This window comes from Clinocottus analis, unplaced genomic scaffold (assembly GCF_023055335.1).
Source record: "Clinocottus analis isolate CAN_PGR_092001 unplaced genomic scaffold, fCliAna1.0.p SCAF_9, whole genome shotgun sequence".
Taxonomy (NCBI): domain Eukaryota; kingdom Metazoa; phylum Chordata; class Actinopteri; order Perciformes; family Cottidae; genus Clinocottus; species Clinocottus analis.
The window spans coordinates 5,184,575-5,201,114 of NW_027176251.1; the positions used below are offsets into that span (position 1 = coordinate 5,184,575).

The 16,540-nt window shown below is 41.4% G+C and overlaps 1 protein-coding gene across 1 annotated transcript; it reads left to right on the plus strand.

Annotated features, from left to right (window-relative positions):
- The first annotated feature begins 11,763 nt into the window (after positions 1-11,763).
- On the plus strand, positions 11,764-16,027 carry glipr2l (GLI pathogenesis-related 2, like). Its single transcript, XM_068570259.1, has 5 exons — positions 11,764-11,902; positions 12,548-12,656; positions 13,482-13,585; positions 14,020-14,097; positions 15,235-16,027. Exons 1-5 carry the CDS (start codon positions 11,890-11,892, stop codon positions 15,399-15,401), a joined length of 471 nt encoding a protein of 156 aa, XP_068426360.1. The 5' UTR covers positions 11,764-11,889; the 3' UTR covers positions 15,402-16,027.
- The last annotated feature ends 513 nt before the right edge of the window (positions 16,028-16,540 follow it).

Below are 16,540 nucleotides of genomic sequence, written 5' to 3' on the forward strand. Positions count from 1 at the left end.
TTCAAATGTTTAGAAGCTGTTTAAGTAATGTTGCTTTCAAATTCAAAAGCCATTAGATACAGAGCCAAACACCGCGGCTGTATATGTGGGATCTTCTGTGTCAGTAAGCATGTATGACTGTGACACTACCACTATAACCTGCTATGTGTGGGTCAGGCACTAATTGTTGATGAAATGCAGGAGTGCAGCAGCAGTAACTGTAACAGCACGAGTCGAAATCTGAGCCACAAAGTAGCAGCACTAGCACACCAGGAGTTTAAGCTGGGCCTTTGACAGCCACACCGACTTATTACAAAGGCTCTGTTGGATATTGCAGCTGGTAGAATGTGTCACATGAGACGTGTGGCAGCACACCTTCACTTGTCTGCCTCAATTAGCTTTGCGGGATTTACTAAATTTGTATTACACCAAAACTGTTAAAAACAATTACATACCTTTTCCGAAATACTGTAAGAACTGTAATTATGTCCCTTTTTCACAAAAAAATGCATCTCTTGCCAAACACACTAAAACAAGAAGTGAAACTAAACACACTGGAAACAACATGTGCTGCTCAGCAAATTGACACAGGATGTGCATGAATCATCATGTTTCAGTACGGCATGTGACCAGGAATTCCCAAATTGAAAACATTAACCCTCCTGTTATGTTCAAAGTTTGAAGATCTAGAAAAAATACTTTAAAGTACTTTTTCTGTATGAAACTTCTTCTGCTTACCTTAATTGGTGTAATCAACGTAAAAATATATATAAAAATATATATATAATGTATTTGTAACCCTCCCCTCTCCGCTGCAGGTTTATATTACAGAGATGATGTTCACGTCAATTTGACCCGACAGTGAAAGTGAATGGCGATGAGCAGTCAGAAGTGTCAAGTTTAGATCATTCCTTTCTTTGCACATGTGAGAGGCAGTCTTTCTTACTCCCTCCCACCATGTTTCTCACTCACACACACACACACACACACACACACACACACACACACACACCTGTTCACAGCCCCATACATAAAACTTCGAACAAAAAAAATCAGGTGTGTGTTATGGGAACCATCTCTGTCCTGCTTCATGTGCCCATCGCCGCTGGTGAACCTTCCAGACTAAACAACGCTTATCTTCTCACTGAATACACCTTCATTGGACCGGGAACACTAAAGTAAGGGTTTCTTTTATGTCTCTCTGAATAAGTATGGTACTATTGGATTTCTAATACACTGACTGAGGGTAACACACACCCTATTTCATCCCAATCTCAGACGCACACACACACTCTTTCTAAGTATCCTTCCTGTAGACGACATGAGCAACAGAAACTAAAGGATGACAGCACTGAGGCACTGGAGCACATTGTTTATCACGAGTAAATACGAGATGAAGACAATCTTGAGGTCAATTCAGATTTCTTAACACTATAAATAAACATGCATAAAGTTTACTTTCAATATAAATCTTTTTGACTCATTTGGCTTGATTTTGAGTGAGCGGGTCAATATGACCCTGAACAGAGGTTGTTTCATATCTATTTATCTACATCACCATGAAAAAAAAATACTTCAAAATGCAAATATAATTTAGGAAAAAATACATGTTATGGTAGACCAATACAAGCTATGTCTAGGTTTTTCCAATGTACCTAAACAATTGTTTGAACATGTATTTTTTATTAAAACGAGTGAGTTAGCCTAATTGAACCATGATCTATGGAGGGGTGAATAACTTAATTCCACTAAAAACTGATTGAATTGTTAGTAATGAGGTTGGTGATGAGGCACAAACTATATTCATTAGGATTTTTTGGTTTATGACAACTTTTGGATGATTTAACACGCATTGACCCGGGAACATCATAGCTGTACCTAAAAGACGAACATAACAGGCCGGTTAACTAAAACTTGAAAATGCATTGTCAAAGCTCAACTTTAGATTGTTAAAAATGATTTAAGTGATTCCAATCCTAATCCTCTGAGTATAAGTCAGCAGTGCCTGGCATACATCTGCATGCACCTGGGCATGTCACAGTCTTCAGTGAGATGTAGAAGTAAAACTTCACTTCCTTCATGTCTAACCTAATTTGCCCTCGCTTCTCGCCTTTAATCACCCCATTCACTCCTCTTTCTGTGTTTTCTCTCTCAATTTGACTCCAGATCCCACTCCTTCTTTCTACATCAAATCCCACTCTGAAACAGAAGTCCTGACGGTAGTTAATATATAATTCATCCCCATGACCACACATTGCTGAATATTTCACTCTGACAGTCATGTATAATTATAGCTGACTCTGTGTCAGGCTGTCAGTCCACTGCCCTCTTCTCTGTTCGGCTTTTTCTCAGCCCTTCAGGCCTCAAACAACACTTTCCTTGGTGGTGCGGGCTCTCTTTCGGGGGGCAGTGTATTGCTCCATTACTGTCGCTAGTTGACTGGCAAATCAACACGATCCTGCCTCCAATTGAACATATAATGACTTGTAATTACTGACAAAAATGGTGTTGCATCGAGCGTACGTCCACAGAATGCATACTGTGGTGTTTAGGAAATGCGATAAAGCAATCGGTAACAATCCTCACGAGGGTAGTAATGAGACTTGATGGGAGTTAATGGGGTTACCGCGATCGGGAGAGCAGAGAGACCCCAGGTTAATACAACTACTAACAGGACAGAGACTGAGTGAGAGAGGGCATAACACACACATAAACACACGCGTGCACACAGAGCCACTATAAAAGCCTATCGCAGTGCTTCTGAAGTAGCTTAAAATCATACCATCATTATAACTATCCTCAGTTTAAGAATTATACATGAGCCTTCTGGAAGGTTCCTGGACTTTGATTCACTTCCTATATGCAACCGTGAGGGTTTCACAGTGTGTGTGCGTGTGTGTGTGTGTGTGTGTGTGTGTGTGTGAGAGAGAGAGAGAGAGAGAGTGTGTTTGAGACAGTGTGTTCTTTCAAGTCTTCTGCGCTTAGCAGCAGTTAATGAGATCAGGGTGACTGTTACCTGTGAGGCGGTCTTTGATGAAATATGTTCAGAAAGAGACAGGGTCGCAGAGAATGAGATGGGAGAGGAGATCTACGAGGAGCGAGGAGGGAGGGAAGCCAGTATCAGGACATGCATGTGTGTGCTGGGATGGGGAGAGGGGGGGGGTTGACACATCGAGATGGCTTGAAGAAAATAGAGAGGACATAGATGGGATACCAGTCGGGAAAAAAAGAAGAAGAGGAAAAAAAAGAGTGGGATCAGGAAGAGCGACAGAAGTGAGGAAACGTGAGAGGAAAAGTAAACTTTACTACAAAGAGTGAGACAGAAAGATGAGGCCCATTCACACACACACACACACACACACACACACACACACACACACACACACACACATACAATACAGGCATCATACATGTTCACACACACACACACACACACACACACACACACACACACGCACACACACACACACACGTTCACAGCTTCAAATTGTGTATAATGTTTGTTTGGTCTGTTTAATGTATTGTAAGTTTCAAAGAGTGTATTGCACACACATTTTAGAAAACCCACAAGGGAGTATTTGGATTATAGTTTTTCCTTCATCATAATCAGACTCAAATCCTCCTTTTAAACTCTAATACTTTAATTCTAATTACTCCACACAGGCTTCAGTGAGCTGAAGACTGGGAGGGTTTTTATCCCTTGGGAGAGAAAAGGGGGAGAGACTGTAGGAGACAATGGTGGACTGAAAGAGAAAGAAAGACAGAATGGAAGAAAAGAGGAGTTGAAAAGAGGAAGGTACTGTGGAACTAAACAATGATAACAGTGCTGCCTTGCTCAACACTGTTTCACTGATGGCTTCAGAATGCTTTGATTTCTAAATGGAAATGGGCAGACAAGCAGATAGAGCTGCACGACGTGAAAGGCACGGTTTTTTTTCATCAGACACAAGGGCAAAATCACAAACATGCCTCTGAAAAAACCATCAGGTCGAGTTTGGTTGGAAATGTCAACAACTAAACGAAAGGTTCTCCCAGTGTTCTCCTTTGTCGCCTCCTCCCTCGTGTGTCTGTCTGTCCTGCCTGTCTTTCCTGTTTGTGTGTGTGTGTGTGTTTGTGTGCCAGCGAGTGAGGTTGTCCTTCCTCACCTGCCTGAACTACGCCCATGCCTGTGGTTCTTCAGCTTGTCACTGTAGCCAGCCAGCACACCGGCCTTCCAGCACTCTCATCAACCACAGTATATAAATCTCTGCCCGTTTATTCCTAACGCTCAGTGGTAATACTCTGGTAAAAAAGTTATTATGTGCCATGCCTAAATGCCCTCAATACCACCATACCAAACATCTTTTGTCATTTCCCTCTTCCCGGTCTGATTACTGCTCTGCTTTAAATTACAATGAAATTATTTAAGTCTTTCCCCATTTAGTCTGAGTCTTGGTTCTCCTCAAGATCGTAACAGTTGACCGTTCAAAGATGTTTAAACAATACCGAGTACTGCTCGTGTCGCATAACTACCATCATTAATTTACCTGTTGATAAGGCTCCCAAATTTAATATGCTGGGAAAGAACAATCAATCATTTGCAAAGCCCTGCCAAAGGCCAATGTTTGCTCCAACTTCAGCAGGGTTTTATTTGTATGTCCCAAGAGTGAAAGCTTGTGTCTGCCAAACAGAAATAATCATTTCTTGGTCCAGTAAGGTGGGAGGGATAAAAAAGTGAACTTTCTTTTGTCTACTGCCTGATTGTGACATTTCATTTTTTTTTTTATAGTAGCCGAAGGTATTTATGTGGCACTGCCACTGTGGCAACATTTTCCAACAACCCAAGAATGTCTTTTTTGTCTTCACAAAGACATGTGAATGACCTAAAAATACCCCACTGGTGTTAGAAATAGGAAAGCGTGTGCTAAATACCGAACACATTGACAGCACTGTCTCTTTTAGCAGCAACGGTTTTTAAATGATTACCCTCAGGTATACCAACCTGTGCAGAACACAGACAGATGCTCAGTGGGATCTAATAACACTTTACTGACCACTGGCCCAGTGGGATTCTAGTTCAAACCAGAACTAAACATAAAAAACTAAACAGGAAGGATGTTTCATTTTCCCCAGAGGGCTCTCTTTCTCTCTCTTTCTCCCTCTCCTTCTTTCTTGCATTCCCTGGTGTTATCTCTATCTTTCTCCACAGTCGCTGCTTTTCATCCTGCTCCTAGAGCTGAAGACATACACAACACAGAGGGAGAAACACACACACACACACACACACAAGTGCACAGAAGTTAGAATACACACACACAGAGAAAGTGAGGGAGCGCACACAAAAGAGGAATTCATTCTCTCTCTCTCTCTCTCTCTCTCTCTCTCTCTCTCTCTCTCTCTCTCTCTCTCTCTCTCTCTCTCTCTCCCTCTCTCTCTTACACACACACACACACATACATAGGTGTGTGTGTGTGTATATATACAGACACAGTGGGCCCTATTTCAGGATGCTGTCAGCAGGGGGACAGAGGCTAGAGGAAACACAGGATGAATTCTCCCCTGCCTCATTCCATCACACTGCCATGACACCCCTATTTACCTCCCCCATCTATCTCCACACCGACTGTCTAACACCTTGTCTTGCCAGTGTGTGTGTGTGTGTGTGTGTGTGTGTGTGTGTGTGTGTGTGTGTGTGTGCGCGGGTCTGTTACTGTGTGTATGCATGCGTGAAGGCGCGTGGGTGGTGCGGGTGCGTCTGCACATGTGCGAGCCTAAGTGTATCAGCACATTCACAATGATGGAGTGAGGTGAGGTGGACACTGTATATTGTGCTCTTCGGTGTTGGGACACACTGTGCAGGCCGTCAGCGTTTGACAGAATCCCTGTGTTTTGTTTCGACGGTCGTAACGCATGACACTCAGTCCCCCATAGGAGAGACTCAGGAAGTTTCTTCATTTAAGTTTACAGCAGTACCAGACCAGAGGTTTCTCAAGCAATCTCCCCGACTGATTCCCCCTTAATTCGTTTTTTTTTCTTCTTTTTCCCTTGTCATTTCTTCCGGCTGGCGAGCATTCCTCTCCTCCTGTCGTCATCCGATGGCTTTCCTTCACACCCCATATGTTCTCCTGCGAATATGAGAGAGGCACTTTCATTGGAGGAAGAAAAAAAAAAGTGGTCTATCCAATTCCCCGACCTCATTTTGGCTCTGAGAGAAATGGCCCCTTTCTTTGTCTCTCACACATGTACACATGCCCACACACATACACACACACACACACACACACACACACACACACACACACACACACACACACACACACACACACACACACACACACAACTGGTCCCTTTAGTGTTGTCCTTCTACTCCCCAAGGCTAGGGTCATGCATTTTTTTCTTCATATTTATTATTTTTGTTTGCTCTCTCCTAGCCTTTTATGATCCATGACCACACATGAAAATGAACATTATAGAACAGACATGCAGTAGAGAGCTGTCCGGTGGCTTGATCCCTCAATGTAATACTAGTAAGCACTTCTCAAGGAAAACAATACAATATTTCTATTTCATTTCTGCTTTTTTTGTGCTTGCTCTGTACTGGTGCGGACTTCCATGTTTGCACTGTTACTTAATGATGATCCTTATAAATACACACTTACACCAAAGGACCCATAGGCTCCTGTCTGTGTCCTTCACATTTACAGCCTGTCAACTTCATTTGCGTTAATTTATACAGCATCCAAAGGCAGAATGAGTCTGAGATACTTCATGTGATTCATATATTGAACACATTTCTACTGAAGATGGCCTTAAACTGTAAGGTCAAAATAAATCAAGCTGCAATAGTGAGGTGTCATGAGCTCCAATCATTAGAGGCCCCTCAGTCTTTATATTTGTTGACAAGTGGCATGATAGTGTCAAAGATCACATCCTCCCAGACATCATTGCAGTTATTGTGTATATGGCACCAGCAAGGTGCTAATGCAACAGCTTTCTATACCTACTTCATTATCTTCAGCGCCACGAGGGTGGCACATTAAAGCCTTTAGCCGAGTGAAGCATCGATATGGTTTCACACATACTAATTAAGATCAGCATTTTTCTTCGAGTTAACATACTGAGATATTTCATAACATGTCCATTGATGCGCGTTTGAAGCTCTTTCTCAGAGGTAACTATTTTTATCATAAAAAATTCATTAACACTTGATATTCCAATACCTCAAGGACTTCTGTATGAAATTTCCAAAAGTGCTTACTTGCTGTAATGTGGTTTAAGCTGTAACTCCCGCTGGGTTTGCAGCAGTTCATTTGATTAAATGCAGTGCACTAACCTAGTTCTTAATATTCACACTCAGTTCCTCATGACAGCCTAAACACAACTGGGTGACAAATTGTTGTTCATGTGACAAGGCTTACTTGAGGGTGTGTTCACGTGCATAATGCTTTCTTGAATAAGCGACAGACTGCCGGTAAGCACTGGCAAAAAAAATACCTTTCATATATCCAGCCCTGTACGAGTCAGTATAGTTGATGGCTGTATTTTATTATTGTGTGTGTGTGTCTGTGTGCATGAAAATGTGAGTGTGTGAAAAAGTGGTTGACAGTCTGCTGATGGACTAACACCCTTTTTCCCCAGAGAAGCTGTCCTCCTCTATCGTCTCGCCAGAGCAATGGAGTCCTCCCCAGCATGGGAAACAATGTGCACCTAGAAAAAGCCCCCCACTCTAACACACACACACACAAGCACAATCATGCACAGGTTGTTTTTTTTCCACAGATTTCGTATATGTTCTCCCAAAGCAACGGCTTAGCATTCCCAAGGCAAGGTCAGAAAATATTACTTAACAAGACAAACACAACAGCAAAATAGCATCATCCAGAAATACTAAATTAGCTTGCTGCCCATTCCAAACATAGAAGCCGTCCCAGATACTAAGAAAAGCTCCTTCGGGTGCCCATATAATAATGCTTGAGGGTAGGTAGTTATTTTCAAAAGCAATAATTAGCATCCACCATGTCAAGTTTTCTCTCTGTCTTGGCTCTCCCTGGCAAATATTGTGTATGACAACTATTAAACAGAATTAAATCAACTTGAAGAGCTTATTAGTTGCACTACTTTGACATAGCTATTTAAATTTGAATAAATATAAAACGAAGAGAGTTCAAGAAACCTATAATATGTTAGACGGTGCTGCGATTCCACATCATCATCCATCTCACCTTTCTTCTTCTTCTTTTTTTCTTATTTTACATACTTTATGTGAAAAGGCATCAACGAATGGCTGCATGAGTGCGAGTGTGCACTGGTGTATATGTGTGTGTGTCCGTATTAGAATGAGGATGTGAGGATAATTTAATTATGGACCAGATAGAGCGGGTTACTGAGGTTAATATCCTGCATGCACTCTGCTCCTCTCCGGACACAGTAATTGCTTTAAGCACATTAGGAACTTTATTGACTGCGATGGCCTTTTAAGACATTACATTTCTGCTGCTTAGTGTCAGACAGGAGTCGTCCGGTTCTGCTTACTGTCTCTGTCTCCCTCTATCTCTGTCTTTCTTCCTCCTGCCCTCTGCTTGCCCTGTCACTCTCTCCTCTCTACATGCAGCTCCTTGCCTGTATCTGACTAATTGAAGGCTCCTTAAATATGATGAGATTTGTATAGAGCCTCATCCGTAGAGGGGGCTTGATGAGGTTTGATTGGCAGGTGATTAACTCCTCTTAACCCACAGAATCATTTGTCCTCGGTGGAACAGTTACACTAATGACACCATAAAAGGCTTCTTGATGTGTCAAATTCTGGAGCAGAGCTCCGGAGAGAGAGCTTCCAACAACTCCTTCGAAAAAGTGCAGCCCCCTCACTTCTCTTTACCTCTGTTGAGATCAATCCACTCAACACCTCCTCAGTAGATCTCTCCATTTCCACACTAGAGCTCTTAATGAGGATGGAGGTGAATGGAAGGAGTTATTAAAAAGTCCTCACCTTCCTCCTGGGACCGCTGAAGAGGAATTATATGCAACAAAGTGCACTTACAGCCACAGTTAGAGCTATTTCACATTTCTGTTGCCATAAATCCACCTCCACTTCAGTCATGACAGCAGTGGAAAATTATTTCTGGGCCAGAAATAATTTGGTGTTGCTTTCTTTTTTTAAGGGATGTGCTGGAAGATTTTCATTAGGGGCTTCAGGTAAGGAAAAAAAATGAGAATTACAGATTGGAGGAAAAGTAGGGAGGAGTTGAGAGACAAGAAAAGTGATGGGGAGGAGAGGAGAAGCGAAGGAACGATGTTGCAGCTGACAGGGAGGGGAGGCAAGCAATAAGTACAGCAGATATAGCCAATGTGCAGAGATAAATGATGTAATATCTGCATGGATCGATGTCTGTACTGTCCCTCTTAAAGGGGTTCTCTCTATAAATCACATCACTATGCCTCCTACTGCATGGGCCCGTGTGCACACTTAAATCCACACCATAAGTACACCCAACACTCCACCGCTATCTTAATTAGTATGAATTAAGATGTATGGTTGTAAAGTCCCAGTGGCTCGACACCACTATGTAAATGTCTTCTTCCAGCTGTCCAGTCCCATCACTATGCAGATGGTAGGAGGAACCAAGGAGGAAATCAATTTGTTAAGATAGCACTATCCAGCTAATGAGAAATCAAGTGGCTTGACTTTTCACGTGGATCCCATCATGTCCGCTCCTATTATGAAACCAAGATGTCATTAGTTGCACTTAGTGTGACTAATAGTCCAACCACATCCTCGTTCAGTGTCTTTGCTAACAGTCCCACCTTGTGGCATTTGCAATAATTGCACTTAAAAGGATCACAGGAGGGGGTGGGCGAAGGGAAACAGCTCACGGTGCAAAACAGTAGTTCTGCTTAAAAACAAATGTTGTTTAACAATTGTATTGTTTCTTTTATTGAAACAAAGTGGATTCAATCTGAGTGTTTGGTCGATAGAGAAATATTTATCCTGCACATTTAGACCTTTTATATTTTTAGACCTCTTTTAAAGCTGACACATCCGTGTATTGCGCACTTAGCTTGATGTGACTAATTTCTGAAGCTTTATTGTGTTCATTGTATGAACAGCATGCATTTCTGTTTTCAAGACAGTACAATTATGAATGCGACAAGGGAGTAAGACTGAACCAGACTAAGAGTTAACCAGCCTGCTAGCGATTCTGCGAGGCCAAACATAAACTTTTAGCTACCTACTAATGTTAGCATGGTAAAATGCCCACAATGACATTATGCTGATGTTGAGCAGATAAAAGGTTTAGCATCTTAGTTTACTATGTTAGCAAAGCTAAGGATGTTAGGAATGTAAGTGACTTTGGTATATTATTAAAAAACCAAAGGGTTGAGATTTTGAGAAATGACGGTGCTAGAGGAAAAGTCAAGGGATCATCAAAGTATTCCTCCACTTCCAGATCACTAATACTAACGTAAATCACAGGTCAAGATGTATAGATATTTTGTCGTAACCAGTAACTGTGATTCATTCAAGCCTAACAAAGTGTCAATAGACTCACATTCACAACGGGGAAGTAACACTCCAGCTCAGCATTCCACTTTTACACATGAAGTCGTTTCATCAGAAAACTTTGGTGCTGACACAATGGCGTCCTATTGATTTTAGAGGCTGTAAGAGGGGGCATTTTTCTAAGCTGGAGCCGATACAAAAAGTGGAGAGACAATTTCAAAAGCTGAGTTATGAGATGTACAGTAAAATACAAGGTAATCCATTTTGAGGATCTGTGGCACACCATACCTGCCTTTGTGAGAACAGGTGTCTTCTTCTTTTATTAAATGATAGATATCCCAGTTCAGAAATACCATTAAAGCACAGAGGGAAGCACACCCCATACAGACAAAACAAATCATGGAAACCTGTTCTGCAGCATGATGAATGGTGATTCTGCCTCTCCCTGTCTGTCAACTAGAGGAGGAACAGTGTTCAATCATTGCTTATTCATACAGGGTGGAGTTAAGGGATCAATTACTTTACTAGTTAGGGGTAACGCGTTGATCCAGAGGTTACTGGAAAAACTGCAGGATGAGTGAAAAGTGAACGGATGTTTTGAAAAAGTGTGCTATGTCAATTCAGAAGTTACAGTTTTATATTGTCCTGAGGTGACACTGTGCAATGCTGCATCATGACTGTGAGCCACTGTCGCAGTTTCGGTCACTAAGAGGAACATTCTCTTGTCCATGGCTACAAAGTTACAGAATATGAGAATCTCAAAGCCATATATGGGCATGTGTCTCACAGAGATGATGTCATCAACGTCTGCTGGGGCTCCCCTTTCATTCGTGGTAATTTCAAGACATAGAGTGGGTGTGTGCTCCCCTGAGCCATACAGACGGCATGCATGTAGTAGAGTGTGGCTTTGAGAGGGACAGACTAATTTAATCTAATGAAGTGAAACAAAACTTGAGGAGGAAGCATATTGTTACCAAATGATTTCTACACCCAGAGAAAGAGCTGAAGAAGAACATTAACACAACTGCTGTGAGTTCAAAGTGGAATGAGACAGGAATTGAAGGAAGGCCTCAAAGCAAAGGCATTAGCAGCTGTTTCAAAGCATCCACGTTAGATAGACAGATACAGTGTGAGAGAGAGAGAGAGAGAGAGAGAGAGAGAGAGAGAGAGAGAGAGAGAGAGAGAGAGAGAGAGAGAGAGAGAGAGAGAGAGAGAGAGAGAGAGAGAGAAAGAGAGAAAGAGAGAAAGAGAGAAAGAGAGAAAGAGAGAGAGAGAGAGAGAGAGAGAGAGAGAGAGAGAGAGAGAGAGAGAGAAAGAGGAAACAAGCAACACAGAGGAAGAGAGCAGGAGTAGAAAACCAGACCGGGAGAGGCTACTTTCGTTCAGTGCTAAGCCTGTTAGTTATCTTACTGAAGGCTTCCTGCGTCAGCACCATGGGAAAATCAGGTAAGTGAAAACTGCACCCGGAGGATATTAACTGTGATTGTATCAATTTGGCCTGAAATAGAACTTTGCCCCCTTGAAACTGTGTGTGTGCATGTGTGGGCTTGCTTGTTTACTGCATTCGTTTGTAAGCTTTACGACCTATGAAAAGCAGGACAGAGCGAATACTAAACGGCAAAATAAGTTATTCACTTTTTTTATCTTTAGCGGTGCTTATAGTAAGATGTAAAAATGACTTTTACTGATTCTTAGTTAACACTCATCTTGCATGCTGAGTAGATGCTGGCTGTTAGACTGTGTGTGTGTGTGTGTGTGTGTGTGTGTGTGTGTGTGTGTGCGTGTGCGCATGGCTATTTCAATGTGCCTATTGTGTGAGCACTCAAGAGATTGTGTGACTTATGAAAAGGCCAGTGAGTGATAGGCACCGAGTAGCGGGGGGGTGATGTGAATGACGTTTTCTCCCATCATTTGTCGTCGAGTTGTACTCTGAGGTCAGCCAGTCTTCAGGTGATGAAGTCACACTTCAGTTTGTATTCTGCAGCCGTGCATGAATTGTCATGTTGCATCACCACATCTCCTTTGTCAGATTGCTCTCTCTCTCTCTCTTGCTGCCTAACCTTGACTGCCTCTCTCCTCCATGTCTGTCAGCCTCGAAGCAGTTTGCTGAGGAGGTGCAGCGATGCCATAATGAGTACAGGAGCAAGCACCAGGCTCCTTCATTGAAGCTGAGCAGCAAGTTAAGCAGAGATGCTACCCGGTGGGTTAACGCACACACATATCAAATTAGAAACCTTATTAGCACAGACTACACACACCAGTCATTGTCAAACTGCGTTGGATAACTGTAAGTTCCAGCCTAGCCTGTCAACTTCAAAAAACTAAAACATACACTGTGATATTAAGGACCCTGGTTTTGTTTTCTGAATGATTACAAGTTATGTTGACAATTGATTGTGTTGAGTAAATAAATGCAAACCTGATCAGTGCTGTCAGTCAACTGTCTTGGATATTCGACTTCCTGTGCATTTCCTCAAGTTCTTGGTGCAATAGCTACACTAATGTATGTGTGGTTCATCCACACCATGTTGTAAGAGTCTCACGGGAGTCACATCATTGTCAATACTGTCTTTCAAATAGATCCATGAATGAGTTATCACCAGGCTCAGCTGTTAAACCTTGTCCCTGCAGTAAAACCCCAGATTGTAAATTGGAGTATGTGATGTCACTGAATCAACACTGTGTTGATAAAACCTTGGTTTAACTTGGATATGGAAAGATTGTGTAAGGCCCACATTTTCTTTGAACCAGCAATCATATCAACCCAATTATCAAAGGTTGTTGTGCCTGCTCGGCATTTATACACTAGATAAAACCTCTGAGGTGAGGATGTTTAACTGTTCATCTTTGAGGTGTGAGAGAAGACAAAATGCAGCAAGCTTTCAAAAACGCAGACGTCGAGAAAGCCTAAATCTCAAAAAAAAAAGAAAGACCTGCTTTAAAGTATATGCCACACACCGTGTCTGTCTCTCCAGTACAGGGGTGGAATTTGTTACAGGATTCAAAACTGTTTTCTTTTTCACAGTTATGCTGAAAGTCTGGCCAGTACACGGATCCTGAAACACAGTGTGGAGTCCAGTAGAGGGAGCTGTGGAGAGAACCTTGCATGGGCCTCCTATGACCAATCAGGTTCACACCAATCCAATATATACTGTATTTTATTCATAAAACTGAATGGTTTTGGGTATATGTCCTCTAAGATCCCTTCGTACGTACACACAAATGTAGTCTATGGGGCTTCAGGCAGACTGCCTACTCTGAAAGTGAACAGCTGGGATCTATTTCCCCTCCACTTTGCACTGTGTTTGAGTGCTCAGATACCATGACTCACTGCAGAAATATGTCAGCGCAGGATGCTGAGATTCATAAAACATCACCCAGTGCTGCACTAAAGTGCAGAGCTGGGTGACAGAAAGTTCAGCATCGTAAACATCGTCTGCTCAGATCAGATTTGTAGCTCAAGGGTGCAGTCCTCTTAAATTGCTCCCATTCTGATCAATATGTACAAGACAAAACCGATTTGATTGTCCTTGAAAGTTGAAGTTACACTTTGTTCCATGCAGGAAAAGATGTCGCAGACCGCTGGTATGACGAAGTGAAACAGTACAACTTCAACCGCCCTGGATTCTCCTCTGCTACTGGTGAGGTTTACACTTCTTTTCATACTTCAGTCAGTGTCAAACCACTTCTAAAACAACACATTGGCCAACATTACAAGATTCTATACCAGGATAATCGTACATGATCAATACATTTTCCGATATTAGTAGATTTACACAATATAACAATCAAAATCCTAATTTAGAAAGACTAAATAAAAAACACTGAAACCGGTTGTTTGGCAGAAATTGAATCAGTCAATATGAAGAAAATGTACGATTTCTTTTTTTATATCGTTTGGTTTTGAGCTGAAACTAATTTTTTAATTAATTTAAATATATCACCTTGGCTTTGGGAAATTGTGAATGGCATTTTAAACTATTTTCTGACACAAAATATCACAATTATTAATCAATGGACTAATAAATTTAAATAATAATTTGTATGAGTCGTTAAATAATGAGACCTTGCTCATCACATTGATTACAATATATTGTGATTTTTTGTTTTGTTTAATCTGATGAGTAAACATCCGTTTTGTGTATCACCATATATACAACTAACATATTTATTGTCCTGACACATTAAATCAAACATTTCCTTTGGCATGTTTCTCCTCGTGTTTGTTTCTTCACCGCATTTATCTCAATCTTGTTTGGTTTCTCTTTGTCATTTTCTGTTTACTCGTTCTCCGTTTCTCTGTCATGTTTGCCCAGTCATGGACAAGGTTGCTGTCATTCCCATGCTGCTGTCACACCTCAGCCAGTGTGTGACTGTGTGACTGAGTGACCAGGCATTGGGAAACCACAGTCCCATGTATCACTTTTCAGCCCACACGTCATTTCCAGTGTGGCCTAATTCCCCGAGATAGTTTCCCAACAGTCTCAGACTTATTTGTGCATGAGTCTGTTTAATTTGATCACACATAACGGAGATCTCTTGGGAGCTACTCATAGTAATGCACACTGATCATATAAAGTAGAAAAGGAAAGGAAAAAGGTATACAGGAAGGTTTGGGGTCGAAGACTGAGACAGAAATCTTCCCTTCATCTGTAAATATTTAGAAGAACTGCACTCAGCATTGAATGTGTTACCACACATCTGTTTTTTCACCCTGCTTTTTCTGCCTTTTAATTTCCTTCTATTTTGTTCTTCCTCATTCCACTCACCACCTGCAGGCCATTTCACTGCGATGGTGTGGAAGAGCAGCAATAAGCTGGGTGTCGGTAAGGCCACTGCCTCCGACGGGTCTTCCTTCGTTGTGGCCCGATACTTCCCTGCTGGGAATATCACTAATCAGGGACACTTTGAGAACAACGTCCTTCCAGCTAAGACCACCACCTAATGATGTATGGATCCCCAACCCTTGACTGGAGAGTCTGAAGTTATCTGCCTGCACTGCTATGAAGAATACTCAGGAGATCACCACTCCTTGCCTAGTAGAGATCCATACTGCCATCTTGTATGGATTTTGAAACATGAAATGCACTCTGGTTTAAAGTCCATATTTTTCTTTTGAACAAGGATCTGATACCCTTTCAGTGTTTAGAATAAAGTAAGCACTACTGTTTTTCATTGCTTACTAAAACTTTCCAGTGACCATTGGGATTGTTTACTTGGTCATTTACATTGCCTGTGACAGTATGCCGTTCATTAATGTTAATACTTTTATATTTTCACACACTGAAATACGTCATAGTCTTCCATTTGTATTTGAGGAAGAGTTTGAGCTGAGTCATTTAAAGGGACAGGCTCTACATGTTTACATTTCATTGCATATCATTTAAAGCTGATCAATATTCTTGGTATGTTTTTGTGTTATTGCTACAACTTGTTAAAGCAGAACCCTGTAGTCCCGAGTATGTGTTTTATATTCTAACCAGTTTTGTACAATAAAGTTGATAGATTGTCAGAAATGCATTTAGCATCTGTCTGGGCACGCAAGTGTCATCTGTATTGAGTCACATTAGAAGAGAGTGAGAAAGAGAACAAAATATGTTTTTTTCATACTGATAAAAAAAAATTTAAACGTCACATCTGAGTCAGGTACTCTACTGACAAAGTGTGAGCCTGTGGAGTATGAATAATGTAGGAACATTTTAGTCAGTGTTAGTTGTAAATACTGACTAATGAGATTTTTCAAGGTCGGTATTACAGCTCTGAATAATTGCATAAATCTCATGGGTCCAAAAAAACAATATAGCAGGGCAAACATTCATTTGATATCTGCAGACTGCTCCTGCAAAACATTAACAATCATTTTGTAATCTTTCAATGCAGCATGCCTGCAACTTTTCGTTTAAAAAGACATTACCGGAAATAATGTTTTCCCCTATTCCACGCAGTTTGCCATCTGCCACAAAAACAGCCTTCCACATTAAAAGACTATTTAGACCATAAAGATAACCACCTGGTGAAGGTGTGGATTAAAAATAAGTTTTTTATTTGCTCATTAAAAAAGGCCTATTAACTCTGTAAATTTGC